This window comes from Microcaecilia unicolor, chromosome 7 (assembly GCF_901765095.1).
Source record: "Microcaecilia unicolor chromosome 7, aMicUni1.1, whole genome shotgun sequence".
Classification (NCBI taxonomy): domain Eukaryota; kingdom Metazoa; phylum Chordata; class Amphibia; order Gymnophiona; family Siphonopidae; genus Microcaecilia; species Microcaecilia unicolor.
This window is the reverse complement of record NC_044037.1, coordinates 218453668-218473151: the sequence shown is the minus strand read 5'-3', so window position 1 is coordinate 218473151 and position 19484 is coordinate 218453668. Positions and strand designations below refer to the sequence as shown.

The 19484-nt window shown below is 42.4% G+C and overlaps 1 protein-coding gene across 1 annotated transcript in view; it reads right to left on the bottom strand.

The window, feature by feature from the left end:
• Positions 1-12831: 12831 nt before the first annotated feature.
• Positions 12832-19484, bottom strand: part of PRKRA (protein activator of interferon induced protein kinase EIF2AK2) — a 36834-nt gene continuing 30181 nt past the window's right edge. The window contains exons 7-8 of the mRNA XM_030209939.1: positions 16298-16472; positions 12832-13470 (exon numbers count right to left, since the gene is read on the bottom strand). Of these exons, the coding sequence (XP_030065799.1) occupies positions 13313-13470; positions 16298-16472 (333 nt within the window). The 3' untranslated portion in view covers positions 12832-13312. The remainder of the gene's footprint in view (positions 13471-16297; positions 16473-19484) is intronic.

The window sequence follows — 19484 nt, the reverse complement described above, 5'->3', positions numbered from 1 at the left end:
GTAACCAAAATTGTCTCTGTATGGAAGAAAAACAGAAGTCAGTATAATTCATATCTTCACATGTGCACAGTGGTTTTGAGGAGCGAAGTCAATTTTCTATTGAAGAAGGTATGCCCACATCTTTTTTTTGTTCTCTACTAAAAAAAATAACCCATGCACATAGGTTTGATCTTGCGTCCTTATTTCAGAAATTTTATTGGTTCCCTATTGAAAAATGGATCTTAAGTTACTCACACTGGCATTCAGAACCCACAAATTGGGTCTTCCAGACTACCTAGCATCACTGACCATTCTACATTCCCCTACTTGTCTTCTGCAGTCAATTAATGATCATTGCCTTGTTCTCCCAAGCTACCCAGCCAGAATTTGCTAGATATCATGCGTTTTTGCCATTTCTTTTCATTGGAATTCTCTTCCTTTAACCATTCATGTGAAATTGTCCTTTAAAAATTTCAAGAATGCTATAAAAACCTGACTTTTTAATCAAGCCTTTATAGGGAGAATCAAAATTCAGACTCACAAATGTTCTTCCTCTCCTCTTTTTTTTTTAATTTGTATCCTGCGCTTTCCCACTCATGGCAGGCTCAATGCAGCTTAGGTACTTATTTGTACCTGGGGCAATGGAGGGTTAAGTGACTTGCCCAGAGTCACAAGGAGCTGCCTGTGCCTGCAGTGGGAATCGAACCCAGTTCCCCAGGACCAAAGTCTACCACTCTAACCACTAGGCCACTCCTGCACTTCCCTTCTTTTCCCTTTTGTCTTCTATGACCCATTCTTCTTACCTGTGAATAATTTATTCCTTTCCTGTCTCAGAGTGTAGTTCCTTTCCGGCCATTTATATACCCTTAGTTTTATAAGCTGCTTATGTCTGTAAGGTAGGTTGAGAAATATAGTACATTTTAATAAACTATAAAAGTCCAGGGTCAAGTTTATGGGGCCCTTTTACTAAGCAGCGTAAGCGCCTACACACCTCAATTTTGAGTTACCGCCCAGCTACCGCATGGCCCTTGCAGTAATTTAATTTTTGACGCGCATTCACTACACGTGCCAGAAAATATTTTTATTTTCTGGCATGAGGGTGGTAATTAGGCAGTAATTGGCATTTTACACACATAAACCATTACCGACCGAGATCTTATCTCAGACGGAAAATGGACGCATGGCAATTTTTACATTGGTGTATGTCCATGTTCGGCAAAATTTTTTTTAAAAGGCATTTTTTACAGGTGCTCTCAAAAATGATTCTGCGCATGCCCAAAACACATCTACACTACCACAGGCCATTTCTCAGCACGCCTCTGTAAAAGGGCCTTAAGTACTTTAGGGCATATCTTTTAAATGGGCAATTTTTGAAATCCTATGAAAATCTACTCCCCACCCTTACAGGGAAAATGGGGCATGCTAAGGTAGTGATTACAGGCCTATAAAGTATGCCCAGGGACTTAGGTAAAGAACACATTAGGATTTCAAAACTACCTCCCCCCACCCCACAAACTACACAGGTACAGTAGCACAGCCCACTATGTATGTCTGCAATCACTACTACAAAGTATAAAATTTCCCTCCTTATTATAAGGCATACTGAAAAAAAGGAGAATGAAATTAGAGGTCAGAAAAAACAGACCAGGAGAGGGGCTGACTTGTATCCTGGAGGCACAACACGAATATGAAATCTATGGTATGCTTACATTTTGCTCATACAGGAGGCATTTTTTTTTTTTCTAAAGATGAAGATAAATGTTGATGTAGAAAGGAGAAAAAAATATATGAATATACATATTCTGTATCTCAAATAGAAAGTAGCAAAGCCGCACAAATTGCATTCAGAACCACTTTAAACATGCATTATTTTGTGAATTGGCCTTACTTAAAATAATGGTGCCTGGGGCAGTTAGCTTAAACATTGATAGAATGGCTACTGCACTTTAGTAAAGCAGTCTGATACCGCTAATAATGAAAAAAAAAAAAAGATAAAACATATCATTTTACTTTATCAGCAGCATTATGAGACTAAAATTGGTTCGATTAAATTTTATGAGCTTTGCTACTTTCCGGCTTGTTTAAGGGTGCTCACCACCACTGCATATCTTATACTTTTAATAAAAGACTTGTTCTACAGGTTTATCTATACATATGTACAGCCTGTGTTCCTGGACAAGATAAAGACATTCTTTGTATAGGCTCAGTGATGCAAAATTCATGGTCCTGCAACATTTTCCCCCTCATGATGCAAAAAAAATGGCACCTCAGGAGAATGCTTGACTCTGTCCTGCAGACATTTATGCCTGTGTTTGATTTTTTTTTTTGCATACCTGTGAGATTAGGTTTACCCTCCTTCTTTTCCTCCTATATAATTAAATAATAGGTAAGAATTTCCTGCAGTTAATTATGAGTATTATTTCATTCAGCATAAATAATCACTGAATCTTGATTCCAAAGGCTTTTAAAGCATAGCACTTTTCTGGAAGTCCCACTTATACTCATGGCATTGTTCATGCCTTAAAATATGAATACAATTTAGTAAGTCAATGTAAATGACATGTATCCTTGAGCATACTTACAGTATAAAGAATCTTTGTAAAGTACTATGATTTTATTTTCTTTATTATAGAGAAATAGCTGTTTACTACACTGTTGTAGGAACTTGGTTGCAGCCCTTAAATAGATGCGTTACTTCATTTAACAATAAAGATCATGCCACTCAAACTTCGACTTTGCATACCAAACGCTTGTCCATTTTTTGATCTGTTTTCTCTTTCCATCCCCAGTGCTTGAAATCCCAGATCCTGCATTCAAACACTGCTTTGTTATTTATTAACTGCACCAAATAAACTTTTCTTTAGCTCAAAAGAAAGATGCTTTGACTTAAGAGCTTAAAGGATATAGCTTCAAGCTACAATACAGCCTGAAAAACAGTAGCAACTGTTGTTAGGGTATGATGATGCTATCAAATCACCAGCATGGCATCAGCTTTGAAACTGGCAGCGCTTGATCCCACCCGGTGCACAATGGGATGCACTGGGAGGGATTGGTCTGCACATAAAGCAAGTTTTCCATTTAGTAGTTTCTGCCCACACTATCAAACAAGGGGAAAATTCCCTTAGTTGCAGGACAACAAAATGCTAAGATGGGAAAAAAAAATTGAAGTTTAAAAACAAAACCATATTTGGCACTCCAAAGGCAGGAGCAATTGTGCATCACTCCTGTCTCATTAAGGTGCATGAGGGGTTGGGAGTGCCACAAGATACCAAGGAATTGTTAAGAACATGAACATAATAGCCATGCTGGGCCAGACCAATGGTCTATCTAGCTCAGTATCCTGCTTCCAACAATGGCCAATCCAGGTCACAAGCACCTGGCTGAAACCCAATTTGTCCAATAAAAGGGGAAAACAAACGCCACAAGCAAATAAAATGCAGGAATGCACAAAACATGGGAAAAAATATCTAAATGTCACTATTTTGCAATTTTCAATACTTATGGAAAAGAGGCCTCATACAAAAATAAAGTTGGCTATTGGATTTCCTCTAGAGCACAGCTTTTCCAGATCTGGAGCATTCCAATTTGTATTAATCACCTGCCTCAGACGTCTATTCTCTTTTATTACTTGAACACTTAGATCAATAAAACTAAGCAATGGATATAACACAACCAGAGACCAAGATATTTAGCTGAATCACAGAAGTCACAGTGCTGTATTTATTTGGATTTTGCTCACATCTTTTTCACTAGTAACTCAAGGTGAGTTACATTCAGGTACACTGCGTATTTCCCTGCCCCTGGAGGGGACTCCGTTGGGCTCGCTGCTTTTGTCCATAAGATCTCAGGGTAACTATCTGTCCCTGTATATACCTTCATGGGTATCATTGACGGCTAAATAGCAAGTGTCACAAAATGTCTAACCACCCACCTAGGGTTACCCCTAGGCCACTTAGAGGTTCTATCCCCAGCACAGCTGAGGTCTGCCTACACTTGCCCACTTGTGCTTTACACTAGCACCCTCCTCCCACCGAATGGGTTACAACCACCTCTGGGCGAGTCTACTACTACTACTATTTAGCATTTCTATAGCGCTACAAAGCATACCCAGCGCTGCACAAACATAGAAGAAAGACAGTCCCTGCTCAAAGAGCTTATAATCTAATAGACAAAAAATAAATAAAGTAAGCAAATCAAATCAATTAATGTGAACGGGAAGGAAGAGAGGAGGGTAGGTGGAGGCGAGTGGTTACGAGTCAAAAGCAATGTTAAAGAGGTGGGCTTTCAGTCTAGATTTAAAGGTGGCCAAGGATGGGGCAAGACGTAGGGGCTCACGAAGTTTATTCCAGGCGTAGGGTGCAGCGAGACAAAAGGCGCGAAGTCTGGAGTTGGCAGTAGTGGAGAAGAGAACAGATAAGAAGTATTTATCCATGGAGCGGAGTGCACGGGAAGGGGTGTAGGGATGGACAAGTGTGGAGAGATACTGGGGAGCAGCAGAGTGAGTACATTTATAGGTTAGTAGAAGAAGTTTGAACAGGATGCGAAAACGGATAGGGAGCCAGTGAAGGGTCTTGAGGAGAGGGATAGTATGAGTAAAGCGACCCTGGCGGAAGATGAGACGGGCAGCAGAGTTTTGAACCGACTGGAGAGGGGACAGGTGACTAAGTGGGAGGCCAGCAAGAAGCAGATTGCAGTAGTCTAAACGAGAGGTGACAAGGGTGTGGATGAGGGTTTTGGTAGAGTGCTCGGAAAGAAAGGGGCGGATTTTACGGATGTTGTAAAGAAAGAAACGACAGGTCTTGGCAATCTGCTGGATATGAGCAGAGAAGGAGAGAGAAGAGTCAAAGATGACCCCAAGGTTTCGAGCTGAGGAGACAGGGAGAATGAGAGAGCCATCAACAGAAATAGAAAACGGGGGCAGTGATTTCTAGGTTACTGGGGCCACACTCCCAGTTATCCCACAGTTCCCAGCAAGCACTGACAGACCCAACCCACAAACCAGGATTTTTTTTTTTATCAGTCCAGACATTAACATTTGTTTACTTTCTAGAAAGTACCTGGGGAGATCAGGAGATATAGCTGCTCACCAGTTGTCAAATATAACTGCTTTTACAGGGCTTCAGCAAAGAGCTCTCTTTCTCTCTCTTTTCCCCTGGGCTGAAACTGAAGCAACAGCCAGCAACTGCTGCATAATTTCAAACAATGGAAACAAAGAAGAAAAAGGGGGTCCACTCCTTCCACAATAGCGCAAGCAAAACAAACACAGGGTAGAAGAGAACCAAGTCCAAGTGACCAGCCCAAACACAGAATTAAGAGCTCCAAACAGAGTTTATTGGGACCCTATACGGTCCGTGTTTCGGCAGAAAAAGCCTTCTTCAGGGGTCAATAAATGAGTACATTTTGGCTGCATCTAGCTGAATGTGTTTTGGACTCCGCGTCCTGATACTTGTGCTTCGCTAGCACGCCAAATTTAGCAGAGGACTCGTTTTATCAACCCCTGAAGAAAGTTTTTTTTCTGCCGAAACACGGACCGTGTAGGGTCCCAATAAACTCTGGAGCTCTTCTGTGTTTGGGCTGGTCACTTGGACTTGGTTCTCTTCCACCATGCATAATTTCAAACTCCAGGCCAATCAGAGCCTAGAACAACATTTGAAAAAAGCTGGTTACATCCCAGCAAGGCACTTCCTATTATCTGTGTTGACTAAAGGAGGAATCATTTACAGATCTATAACAGCTTTAAGCATAAGCTACTACTACTTATCACTTCTATAGTGCTACAAGGCATAAGCAGCACTGTACACCATACATGAAAAGACAGTCCCTGATCAAAGAGCTCACAATCTAAATAGGACAAGCAAACAGACAGAACAACTAAGAGGTAGGGGAATTAAAGAGGTAGGGATAAAAGGGTACAGGGCAAGTGAGTAGTGGTTAGGAGTCAAAAGCGGAGTTAAAGAGGTGGGTTTTAGCCTGGATTTGAAAACGGCCAAAGACGGGGCTAGACGTACAGGCTCGGGAAGTCTATTCCAGGTGTGAGGTACAGCGAAATAAAATGAATGGAGTCTGAAATTAGCAGTAGAGGACAGAGATTTATCTACAGAATGGAGTACCCGAGGGGGGGGGGGGCATAGGGAGAGACAAGAGTGGAAAGGTACTGGGGAGCGGTAGAGTGAATGCACTTATAGTTCAGCAAGATAAGTTTGAATTGAATGCGGAAACGGATAGGGAGCCAGTGAAATGACTTGAGAGGGCTAATGTGAGCATAGCCACTCTGCCAGAAAATGAGTCGTGCAGCAGAGTTTTGGACTGATTGAAGAGGAGAGACATGGCTAAGTGGGAGGCTGGTGAGAAGCAGGTTGCAATAATCTAGGCGACAGGTGATAAGAGTGTGGATAAGGGTTCTGGTAAAGTACTCAGAGAGGAAGGGCCGGATTTTGCTCATGTTATAGAGAAAGAAACGACAGGTTTTGGCAATCTGCTGAATGTGAGCAGAGAAGGAGAGAGAGGAGTTGAAGATGACCCCAAGGTTACGAGCTGCTGAGACAGGGAGAATGAGTGTGCCATCCACAGAAATAGAGAAAGGGGGGAGAGAAACATGTACCATCTGCTGGCCAAACTAGACAAATACACTTCAGAATTAATTTAGGCAGTTTTGTTACAGGCTTAAAACACACTTCTGTCACAGCAAGTATAATCCTGCACATCAGGATTGCGGTGTCTCCTGGAATGCAACAAATGCCACTTTGTTTCCTGTCTGCATGGCCATATTGAATCACACCTGCAGAATTATTTAACTCTGGATCTGGTGTCAGATCACCCTCCAATGATTAATTGACCCTCCATCTTAGAACCTATCAATTGCTCTACTTCCAAGTAAAAGCCTTCTGCTCCAAGTTTGGGTTGTAAACATTGATCAGTGCACACAAGAATTGGCACCGCGGGAGGTGGTGGAGATGAAAACGGTAACGGAATTCAAACATGCGTGGGATATGCATAAAGGGATCCTGTGCAGAAGGAATGGATCCTCAGAAGCTTAGCTGAAATTGGGTGGTGGAGCAGGTGGGGGGAAGAGGGGTTGGTGGTTGGGAGGCTAGGATAGGGGAGGGCAGACTTATACGGTCTGTGCCCTGAAAAAAAAAAAAAAAAAAGAGACAGGTACAAATTCAAGGTAAGGTATACACATATGAGTTTATCTTGGGCAGACTAGATGGACCATGCAGGTCTTTTTCTGCCGTCATCTACTATGTTAATATCACTGACGAGAATATAGCATCCATTTTTATCTCTTTCATAACCTCTCTTATCACAGGGTTAAGAGAGTGCACAATAATAATCCCCACCCAATGGATTCTAGGATGTGCCCTAGTGGAGGCCAAAAACAAAGACATAGGGATATTTCTTATGGCGAAGTAAATATTTGTGACTTTGCTTAAGGTGCATTTCCTGTATGAACCCCACTCCTTTATGTAAATGTTCCACCTCCTTAAGTAGTAGTTGGTGTATATGGGGAACATTAAGGTCACGAACATTTAAAGTAAAGAAAACTAAACTTATTTACACATATTGGGGTCAGTTAACCAGTTAATCTCCCAAAGCATTGACACCCATGAAGGTGGGCTGCTCCCTACATCCATGTAACCACTCCCTATATTGGCACATAAATCTCTCATCACACTGTCCTCCACCCTAAAATTTCCTATTCTTCCCCCCCCCCCCCCCCCCCCCACTCCTAAACACCCAACTACCCAACCCCCTCCCCCCTATCCAACAAAAAGGCCCAGCCTAGTTTGGCCTCACAGGAAAGCAAAGCCCCCCGTTTTGCCTCCTCCCAACATCAACCAAATCACTGTACTATAATTACATTCCCACAAACATAAGGGTCCCTCTAAATCATGGCTAAAAAAATCCACGAAGAAAAAAAGCTAGAGAAACTGACTCATTGGAAATAAGAAAAAATCATAGAAAACCATTCAAGCCAGGGAGACACTGTGAGCTGCTCACGTAGGACTTCCTGAGGTACCAACAGAATCCCGCTGCAATCGCCCAGTCCTAGGGTCATCCAGACACCACCATTGTCCCGAGGCACCCGCTTTAACACTTCCAGGCTCTCATCACTCTTGTTCATCACCATCCTGCCAGATCACTGCATCTTTTAACAATGTCAAGGCCTCCTGAGGCATGGTAACCTCGTGAAGTTGGTTTTTCAACACAAAAGATAATCCAAAGGGATAAAGCCACCTGTAGTGAATATTATGTGAAGTAAGGCATCTCGTCACCTCTCTGAAATCCTTGCAGTTACGCAGTATAATAGCATTCTCCCAGATATGTCCCACTTGTCTTGCAGAGCACAAAATGTGCTCTTTGATTGGGTGTCAAAGAAAGCAAGCCACAATGTCCCGAGGTCAATCTATCATTTTAGGCCCCAGGGCCCTATGCACATGTTCAAAATTAATCGTGGGTAACTTGTCTCCTGGATTAGCTGCACTCAGAAATTTATGACAAATAGTCTGTATGAAAGTTTTCACACATTGCTCTCCCTGCACCTTCGGAACGCCTCAAGCCCTTAAGTTATTGTGCCTGGCTCTGTTCTCACCATCCTCTAATTTAGCAAGGAGGTCCTCCTGTTTAGACTCCAAATCAGCGTGTTTCTGGAGGTAGACAATGTTGCCATCGTGATCTATGATGCCCTCTTCAAATTCGTTGAGGTGCTGGCCCATATCTTCAATAGATTTCTGAATACCCTCAACATCATTGTGGAGCTCCTGTTGCACCGTGACCATAATGGATTTCAGATCTGCCAGCCAGCTTCACGGTTCTGCTTTACTGGCTGGTTGCGAATCCTGGGTCTCCCCTGTCACTTCTGAGCTGCTCTTCTCTGCGCACTCTAGCTCCGCAGGCACTGCCGCCACCTTGTTGGCTGCCCGGTCACCAAGCTCTGCATGCTGATAAGCAAATGCTTTTAAATCCGCTTTAGGTTTCCTTACAGTCATCTCCATTATGCTCCGGGACACCTAAAAGGTATGTTTGTTTCTGTTTTCAGATCGTCAGCTGTGCTAAAGCAAATTATAGCAGGGTCTGGAGGAGCTTGATGGCTATGCTGCTATCTTCCAGATGACATTACTTCCTCCTCTCCACTTACTGCGTATTTTAATATGTTGTGTGCTGATATCTACTACTCCTCAAGTTAGCTTCAGCACAGAAATCTTTTCAACATTCAGAAGCCATTAACACAAACTGCTCGTTAACCATACTCTCCTGCCTGCATCGCACCCCTAGAGATAAAACCATTTGAAAATAAGTACATAAGTAATGCCACACTGGGAAAAGACAAAGGGTCCATCGAGCCCAGCGTCCTGTCCACGACAGCGGCCAATCCAGGCCAAGGGCACCTGGCAAGCTTCCCAAACGTACAAACATTCTATACATGTTATTCCCGGAATTGTGGATTTTTCCCAAGTCCATTTAGTAGCGGTTTATGGACTTGTCCTTTAGGAAACCGTCTAACCCCTTTTTAAACTCTGCCAAGCAACCGCCTTCATCACGTTCTCCGGCAACGAATTCCAGAGTTTAATTACGCATTGGGTGAAGAAACATTTTCTCCGATTTGTTTTAAATTTACTACACTGTAGTTTCATCACATGCCCCCTAGTCCTAGTATTTTTGGAAAGCGTGAGCAGACGCTTCACATCCACCTGATCCACTCCACTCATTCTTTTATATACCTCTATCATGTCTCCCCTCAGCCGTCTCTTCTCCAAGCTGAAAAGCCCTAGCCTCCTTAGTCTTTCTTCATAGGGAAGTCGTCCCATCCCCACTATCATTTTAGTTGCCCTTCGCTGCACCTTTTCCAATTCCACTATATCTTTCTCGAGATGCGGCGACCAGAATTGGACACAATACTCAAGGTGCGGTCGCACCATGGAGCGATATAACGGCATTATAAAATCCTCACACCTGTTTTCCATACCTTTCCTAATAATACCCAACATTCTATTTGCTTTCCGAGCCGCAGCAGCACACTGAGCAGAAGGTTTCAGTGTATTATCGACAATGACACCCAGATCCCTTTCTTGGCCCGTAACTCCTAACATGGAACCTTGCACGACGTATCTATAATTCGGGTTCTTTTTTCCCACATGCATCACCTTGCACTTGCTCACATTAAACGTCATCTGCCATCTGCCCAGTCTCCCAGTCTCGTAAGGTCCTTCTGTAATTTTTCACAAGCCTGTCGCGAGTTAACGACTTTGAATAACTTTGTGTCATCAGCAAATTTAATTACCTCGCTAGTTACTCCCATCTCTAATTCATTTATAAATATATTAAAAAGCAGTGGTCCTAGCACAGACCCCTGAGGAACCCCACTAACTACCCTTCTCCATTGTGAATACTGCCCATGCTCTACTCTTCAGTCGGTAAACATAGGGGGAGATGAAAGAGGGAGGTTGGGGAAGGCAGAATATGCTTATGGCCCACTTGTACATTTTTTTTTTTTTTTTTTTTTTTAAATAGAGCACCTAGGTTTAGAGGAGGGGAATGTGCCTATAATTTTATCCTACTTTACAGAGACACAGGTACTTATGGCCCATATTTTAGATGCTGTATTCTTGTTTTGGCCATCTGAAAACTGGCATTTAGACATCCATGTTGGTCATCCAAATCCCAATTTTATAAAGCCAAGATACAGATCTCTAAAACTTCAGCACGCCCATGTAGAAAGGGGGCATGGTCTAGGTGTACTTTGGGCGGAACTAAGGAGGGGCCAAAACATGAACATCCAAGTCCAAAAAGATGGATGTCCGTACTTAGATCTGGTACATAGCAGTTCTCCACTAGAGTAAGGGAAATCACAGTAGGTATTTTTTTTGCATCTCCGGAGAGCTCACAATTTGTAATTTTTTTTTTTTTTTTTTGTGGTTCACAGCAGGTTGCTCTAAACATAAGGCTATTCCTCCACATGGACATTGATGAGACCATTTTATAATACAGGTGTACCTATGCTGCCACAAAGACATCAATAAGGGTTCTGAACAAGTGAATAAGGGTTAGGAGTTAAAAGCAGCATCAAAAAGGTGGGCTTTTAGCTTAGATTTGAAGATGGCCAGAGATGGAGCTCGACGTTCCAGCTCAGGAAGTCTATTCCAGGCATATGGTGCAGCAAGATAAAAGGAACGGAGTCTGGAGTTAGAGGTGGAGGAGAAGGATCCAGATAAGAGAGATTTACCCAGTGAATGGAGTGCCCGGGGAGGAATGTAGAGAGAGATGAGAGTGGAGAGGTACTGAGGAGCTGCAGAGTGAATGCACTTATAAGTCAATAAGAGGAGTTTGAACAGTATGCAGAAACAGATAGGGAGCCAGTGAAGTGACTTGAGGAGAGGGCTAATATGAGCAATGACACTGGCAGAATATTAGTAGTGCAGCAGAATTTTGAACAGATTGAAGAGGAGAGAGATGGCTAAGTGGGAGGCCTTTAAGAAGCAAGTTGCAATAGTCTAAGCGAGAGGTGATAAGAGTGTGGATGAGGGTTCTGGTAGTGTGCTCAGAAAGGAAAGGGCGAATTTTGTTGATATAGAGAAAGAAACGACAGGTTTTAGCAGTCTGCTGAATATGTGCAGAGGACAGGAAGGAGTCGAAGATGACCCCAAGGTTACGAGCTGATGAGACAGGAAGGATGAGAGTGTTATCCACAGAAATAGAAAATAGGGGAGGAGAGGTTGGTTTAGGGGGAAAGAGGAGAAGCTCAGTCTTGGTCATGTTTAGTTTCAGATGGCGCTGAGACATCCAGGCAGCAATGTCAGACAGGCAGGCTGATACTTTGGCCTGGATTTCTGGTGTGGAGAGGTAGATCTGGGAGTCATCAGAGTAAAGATGATACTGAAAACCATGGGATGAGATCAGAGTTCCAAGGCAAGAAGTATAGATGGAGAAAAGAAGAGGTCCCAGGACAGATCCCTGAGGTACACCAACTGACAGTGGGATAGAGGTAGAGGAGGATCCACTAGAGTATACAATAAAAGGTACGCTGGGAGAGATAAGAAGAAAACCAGGAAAGAACAGAGACCTGAAATCCAAGTGAGGACAGTGTATCAAGGAGTAGGCTGTGATCAACAGTGTCAAAAGCAGCAGATAGATTGAGAAGGATGAGGATAGAATAAAGACCTTTGGATCTGTCCAGGTACAGATCACTGGAGACTTTAGCAAGCGCTGTTTCAGTTGAATGAAGAGGGCAAAAGCCAGATTGAAGTGGATGAAGAATAGCTTGAGATGAAAAAGTCAAGGCAACGGCGGTGAACAGCACGTTCAAGTATCTTGGATAGGAAAGGGAGGAGGGAGATGGGGCGATAGTTGGAAGGACAGGTAGGGTCAGCAGTCTTTAGCCTGCACACCATTGTTCTTGGAATGAAAGAAGCTGTTGAATTTTAAAGAGTCAAACCAATAAAAGCAGACCATTGTCATGTTATACTATGAATTTTCTTTAAACAGACTCCAAAGGAGTGGAGGAGTGGCCTAGTGGTTAGAGCATCGGTCTTGCAATCCAGAGGTGGCTGGTTCAAATCCCACTACTGCTCCTTGTGATCTTGGGCAAGTCACTTAACCCGCCACTGCCTCAGGTACAAATTTAGATTGTGAGCCCTCCTGGGACAGAGAAATATCCAGTGTACCTGAATGTAACTCACCTTGAGCTACTACTGAAAAAGGTGTGAGCAAAATCCAAATAAAATATAAATAAAAAGCAAGAAGGAAAATTAAAGGGCCTGCAGTATCAAAAGGTTTGAACTTCTACCTCAAGTCTCAGACGTTTTACACGTAGGTCATCAAGCTCGTAATTGAAAACACAAACTGAAATTGCAATGATCCTTAAAAACAATTTATTATATGTCCGGTATCAATTACATACTTTTGTGCAAAAATGTGTTCAATGTTTCTGTAGGCTCTCTAAAATTTCATGATTTGTACAAGATCAACCTGGGAAACAAACTAAAATGAGACTGTAATGAAATGGTAAGCCCATTTTTAAAGCTATGCCAAAAATATAAAAGGCTTTTAGCCTAACAATACATGACTTCATTCAGTTTATTCACTTGTTGGTTGTTTTCTTGCCTCTACTGTACCTTTGGTATATGTCTGTCAATTCCATAGCACCATCTACATAGATTTCTATAAAAGCGGCGTGTGGCTGGTTACACCGTCCTATGGTATTACATAATTGAATTAGGACAAATGTGTCGGCAGACTTTATCACAAATAAACTCTAGCTATACTTCAGTTAAAACATTCCACTTATAAAAAAATATCTTATTTAATGCTGTCATTATCAAGTAGTGCTCTCAGCCTACATTCTTGTAGCCATGATTTTTAAATATTGCAGTGCATTGTGGGCAGCATCATTGTGGGCATTGCCACAGGAGATCCCCATCCCGTGGCATATGGTGACCGGAGTTGTTGAAAGTTCAGCCAAACACTGGTAGTGTCCATTTATACTCAGCTCCTCTGAAAGAAGTCAAACAGAATATTAACAGTCTGTACCATAGCCTCTTCCCCAATTACAGAATAGAAAAAGATAACCAAAAGGACAGCAGAACTAAGAATTTGAGAGGGTCTTTTACTAATGTGCGCTCACGTTTTTGGTGCGCTAAAATTGTGAGCACACTAAACGTTAGAGACGCCAATGTATTCCTATAGGCATCTCTAACGTTTAGCGTGCTCACAATTTTAGTGCACGCTAAAAACATGAGCACGCCTTAGTAAAAGACGCCCGCAGACTTCCATCCACCATCATATCAGAATGTTAAAAAAAAAAAAAAAAAAAAAACTTTCAAAGGAAGTAATTATTTAAAATTTCAACCATCCAATAAGATGAATAAGCAGATATCAGTCTGACCAGGATGTGTAGCTGCCCTGTATGCTAACATACAGAGGCCCTTTTACAAAGCTGCGGGTAAGCACTAGTGCATGCTAAAAAGGCACTACCGCAGTATGCGCTTAGGTGTCCCACGGTAGTTTTGAGATTGGCACGTGCAAACCTCAGGGGTGTGCGTTTGGTGGTGGAGAATAGACATACCCTGCACTAATCGAGTAGCGCATGTAAAATTGCCACATGCTGCCCAATTAGCGCAGGAGCCCTTACCGTCTAGTAAATAGGTGGTGGTAAAGACTCATACACTATGACCATGTGGTACTTGGGAAATCAGCACGTGGTTGTCAGTGGTCATGAATGGAAAAACAGTTAACTCAAAAGTATATTCACCCTAATTTTAAAATCATATCTATCCTAAATTTGCACCTCCATCTGGATGCCTGGGTTCGTAACACTTCCCATTGGTCCGCCCTGGCGATGACGTCAGAGGGCGGGTCAGTGAGAGGGAAGGGAACCCAGCACCAGCCAGCGGAGGTGAGTAGAGAATTGCCCCCCTCCCTCTGAGTTGCAGGCCCCCCTCTCCTCCTCCCCCCAGCCCCCTCCCCTCCGAGTTCCATGCCCCCTACCTCCCCTTCGAGTTGCAGGATGTCCCTCCCTCCTCCCCCCCCCCCAGTTCCATGGCCCCGCGTCTCCCTCCCCCCCCCCCTCTCTCCCCTCCAAGTGCAAGTACGACTTGTCCTCCAGCAGCCCCTCACCTTCCTGCGTGCCGGCTGTAATTTAAAAATTCTTACCTCGGAGTCCGGCGTCTGCAGTGAAGGCGAGCGGCGCTTCAGACTGCCTTCCCATGTGTCTCCGCTCTGCCTCTGGTCCCGCCCTCATTTCCTGTTTCCGGAAGGGCGGGACCAGAGGCAGAGCTGAGACACATGGGAAGGCAGTCTGAAGCGCTGCTCGCCTTCACTGCAGACACCAGACCCCGAGGTAAGAATTTTAAAATTACAGCAGGCATGCAGGAAGGCGAGGGACTGCCGGAGGACAGGTCGTGCTTGCACTCGGAGGGGAGGGGCGTCCTGGAACTCGAAGGGGAGGGGGGCAGGGTGCCTGGAACTCAGAGGAGAGAGAGACCAAGGGAGGGGGGCGTGGAACTATGCTAGTGCCCGTTTCATTTCTTTCGGAAATGGGCCTCTTTTACTAGTATCTTAATAATTAAGCACTTGTTTTTCCATTTTAGGGCTAGATTTACTAAAGTGCGCTATCACTTGGAATATTCGATATTTACTGCAATGGGACCTATTTGCAATTATACAAGCTAACATAAATTGAACACTTTAGTAAACCTAGCCCTTTGTGTGCGTTTTAATTTAAGCTCTTGAACTCCTTTGAGCTTTAAGGCTGGAAAGTAAAATCAATATAAAATCAGCGTCTAACTTTTTCATAGTCTGAACATTTCTAGGCCGACTTTTGAGCAGAACATCTGAGTAATACATTTCAAACATCTAACTTAGACTTTTCAAATTAGTCTAATATTCAGCAACACTATACCTATAGCCAGTGTTGCTGAATTGTGTGCAGAATTTCAGGGCTTTTATGTATAAGCTACATATTAAGCAGGGCAGTGGAGTAGTACATCAAACCTCGGACTTCAGTTACTCTATTTTTTCTATTTTCCGACTCAGACTCCTACTATGTATAATAAATCTAAGAGAAATTGGATACACGTAGATTACAGAATACTATATGCATGTGCTTTTGTGATCTAGGAACATTTACACTTATCTACTAACTGGTGTAAGTAACTGCACCTTAATTCTAGGCACACATTTGACATACTACACTGGTATTCTATAAAGGAAAAAAATGTATGTGCATCTTTTATTTATTTAAATAGAACAGGCTATGAGTAGGTGCGCTATTGACCCCTAAATGTAGGTAGCCCTTTATAGAACGGCAGAGTGCTGCTGCATTTAAAAAGCACTTCATGTCTGGTATGGCAGAAAATGTCCCAAGTGCTGTTTGAAAACTGACCTATTCGTTTTTAGCAAAATGCACATTCAACTACACCTCTGTTAATCAAAATACTCACAGTACATGATTAAAACTAATATCTTAATATAAGTGTGGGGGGGGGGGGGGTCAGTGGACAGATAAATATTTTAAAAACAAGTGCATTCCACATTCCTAAGGAAGACACTGAAAGCACTTCCATTCCAACCACAGCTAACTGAAGGACAGCATGTTGAATAATGGACTAGAGGCCTAAGTTTGGGGTGTGTGTGGGGGGGGGGGGGGGGAGTTAGTTAAAACTTATCTAGTAGTTAAGGAAAGGAATGGCTGGTTTCTCTCAATTCCTTTTTAGCATGATGTAATCACCGATCAGAAGCCAGTCAAAATGACATTTTTGCAACAGAGCTGTACAATTTTAATGCAGGAGCTCCACAGTAGAGCTAAGTGAGGGTATCATACCTATATCCAGATACTCTACAGCAAAATCTTGTTCCTCTGCCACTTCACCAAGCATTTTGGCATAGTCTGTGTTAGGAATACTGAGCGAGCTCCTTTTCAACAATGTAATTTTCTCACCCGTTGAATTCTTCAGAGAATCCCATGTACATCTCATGTTATTTCCTATATCATTTGTCTGAAACATTTAAAGATGCTATTACAGTATACTGCGCAACTAAGAAAATCCATTTATGTCCATTTGTGGTTAAAACAAACATAATCCAGCAAGCAAGTTGCAGATAAACATCTTGAAGGCTTCCATTTTATTTTATGGCTACACTGAAGGTTTATAATCCTCCAAGATCACTATGATCAGAGGATGCAATGTTGCTGGTGATGCCAAATTTACACAAGATGCACTTTAAAGATACCAGGATCTGCATACTTTCTACTGCAGACCCTGTGGAGTGAAACCATTTTCCAATTTAAATTAGGAAGCTGTTAGATACGAAGATTTTAAAGCCCTAATAAAACCCTGAACTGTGATATGGAGAATGCCTAGAGTTACTGATAATTGTAGACTGACTATTAACAAACCTGTAATGATGGGAAGTATCGAGGTATCCATTTGGAAAAATATTTGTTTGTATTTTAGACTATTTTTGATTTTAATGTTTTATCGTGTGTAATTTTGTTGTCCCTTGGTCTAGATGGACTATAAAGGGCTTCTTTTACAAAGCTGAGCTAGTGATTACTATGAGGTAAATGAGGGGAAGCACATTCAATTCCTTTGGGCTTCCTCTCATTTGCCATGCAGGAATTGCTAGCGTGGCTTTGTAAAAGAAGCCCCAAGTAAATAAACAAAGAATTGCCAAGAATCCTTCCTCCTCCAGTCCTTCAGATGAAAGAGTCAAACTGCAGTGCCAAACTCCCTCCAGTGTTTGTTCAACAGTGATGAACAAGTTGCTTGAGTTGACCACGTTTCAGAATTCCAATTACACCACTGAAAGAGGCTTCTGATTTTGTGCAAATCACTTTACAGACCTGTAACTGGATAGCAGTTATACCATTTCTTTTCATTTCAATAGTAAAGAGTATGCTTCAACGTGGTAATTTGGAAGGTATATATTCAAATCATTGTTAATTGGACTAAGAGTACTGATCTTAAAATTCATTTTCAATTACATAAAAAGAAATGACTGCTTCTTCTCTCTCCTATGAATATGCATTCATTAGCGCTCTTTTGAAGTTTGGTGCCAGGCGAGGAATATTTGCACACACAATTTCATGTGTGTTAACCTACAAAGCAACACACATTATCAAACACAAATGCACCAAAAAGGATAAGTCTGCTAATTTTCTTTCCTCAAGTCCTACCAGACTAGTTCAGACCCTTGGGCTACGCTCTTCTGCCAGTAAGGGGCTGGCAAAAGAACTATAAACAATTTGTTCTATATGTACAGTTAAAGCAGAAACACACCCCATCCCAAAAATAGCCACCTCAATGTCAAAAATAATAAAAACCTGCAATTCAACAGAGAACCGGAGGTGGTGGGGTGGGGGTTCTGGACAGGTCTGGTGAGGCTCGAGGAAAAAAAGAAAATTAGTAGGCAAGACCCAATTTATCCTTCCTTAGCCTCCCATATCCAGATGCTTGGGGTATACCAAAGCAATAAATTAAGTTGGGAGGGAAGATGCCAGGTCCTTAGTCAGAACTCTGGCTCCCAAGACCACATCCTCTGTAGCTTGAACTTAATTCGATAATGTCAACTAAAGAAATGCAAGCATGCCCAAGTGGGCCACCTTCCAAATCTCAACCAGAAGCAACTGGAGTGTTCTGTCCAAGATGCTAATTATCACTCGATAGAATGAGCTTTCAACACTTCTGGTACCTTTCAGCATATCCAACAAGCTACTGTAGCTTTAGATGCAGCTTCAACTTTGCGCACTCTCCAAAAAGTACAAAACAGCCTAACTATATTTAAGCGTCCAGAAAGTATCACAACATATGGCCAATAACTAGTTTATGAAAATGATTGGAATTTAAGTATTGTCATACTGGGAAAGACCAAAGGTCCATCAAGCCCAGCATCCTGTTTCCAACAGTGGCCAATCCAGATCACAAATACCTGGCAAGATCCCCCCCAAAAATACAAAACATTTTATACTGCTTATCCCAGAAATAGTGGATTTTCCCCAAGTCCATTTAATAACGGTCTATGGACTTTTCCTTTAGGAAGCCGTCCAAACCTTTTTTTAAAGTCCACTAGGCAACGAATTCCAGAGTTTAATTACACGTTGAGTGAAGAAAAGTTCTCTCAGATTCGTTTTAAAATTTACTACATTGTAGCTTCATCGCATGCCCCCTAGTCCTAGTATTTTTGGAAAGCGTGAACAGACGCTTCACATCTACCTGTTCAACTCCACTCATTTTATAGACCTCTATCTCCCCTCAGCCACCTTTTCTCCAAGCTGAAGAGCCCTAGCCGCTTTAGCCTTTCCTCATAGGGAAGTCGTCCCATCCCCTTTATCATTTGTCGCCCTTCTCTGTACCTTTTCTAATTAAACTATATCTTTTTTGAGATACGGCGACCAGAATTGAACACAATATTCGAGGTGCGGTCGCACCATGGAGCAATACAAAAATGCCATTTTCTTAGCCAAAGCTCTAAACAAACCATATAGGGCGTCTATCAAGTAATATGTTCCCAAAAATAGCAACTACCAATGATGAAGGTTGTATACACACCTCCACTAGTTGCTCTGACCATCTAACATATACACGAGCAACATAACTTCCACAAACTGCTGCCTGTAACACAAAACCTCCAAACTCTGCAGTACCACAGCCTGTTTCTCTATCCTGAGCTTTAGCCCTGTAACCTTGCTTTAAAAGACTCCATCCTACAATTTGGGGGTTCCTTTAACACTCCCTCCTACCAGGATAGTAGTCTTTTTAGTCATCGCTGAAACCATGGTATCTACCTTAGCTAACTTAATCCTGTTCTTCTCTAGAAAACTAGATATAACCTAGGCGTGAAGTTCTTGATGCAAGACACTGCATCCGGAACTTCCCATTCTGCAGATATTGTATTAACAGCTATGTGCATTGGAAAAGACTTAGTAGATTTCCTAATACCAATCAAACATCTAAACCACACTGTCACCCAAGTTGTCTACTGAAATCTTAAGCGCTGCTGACAGCTGA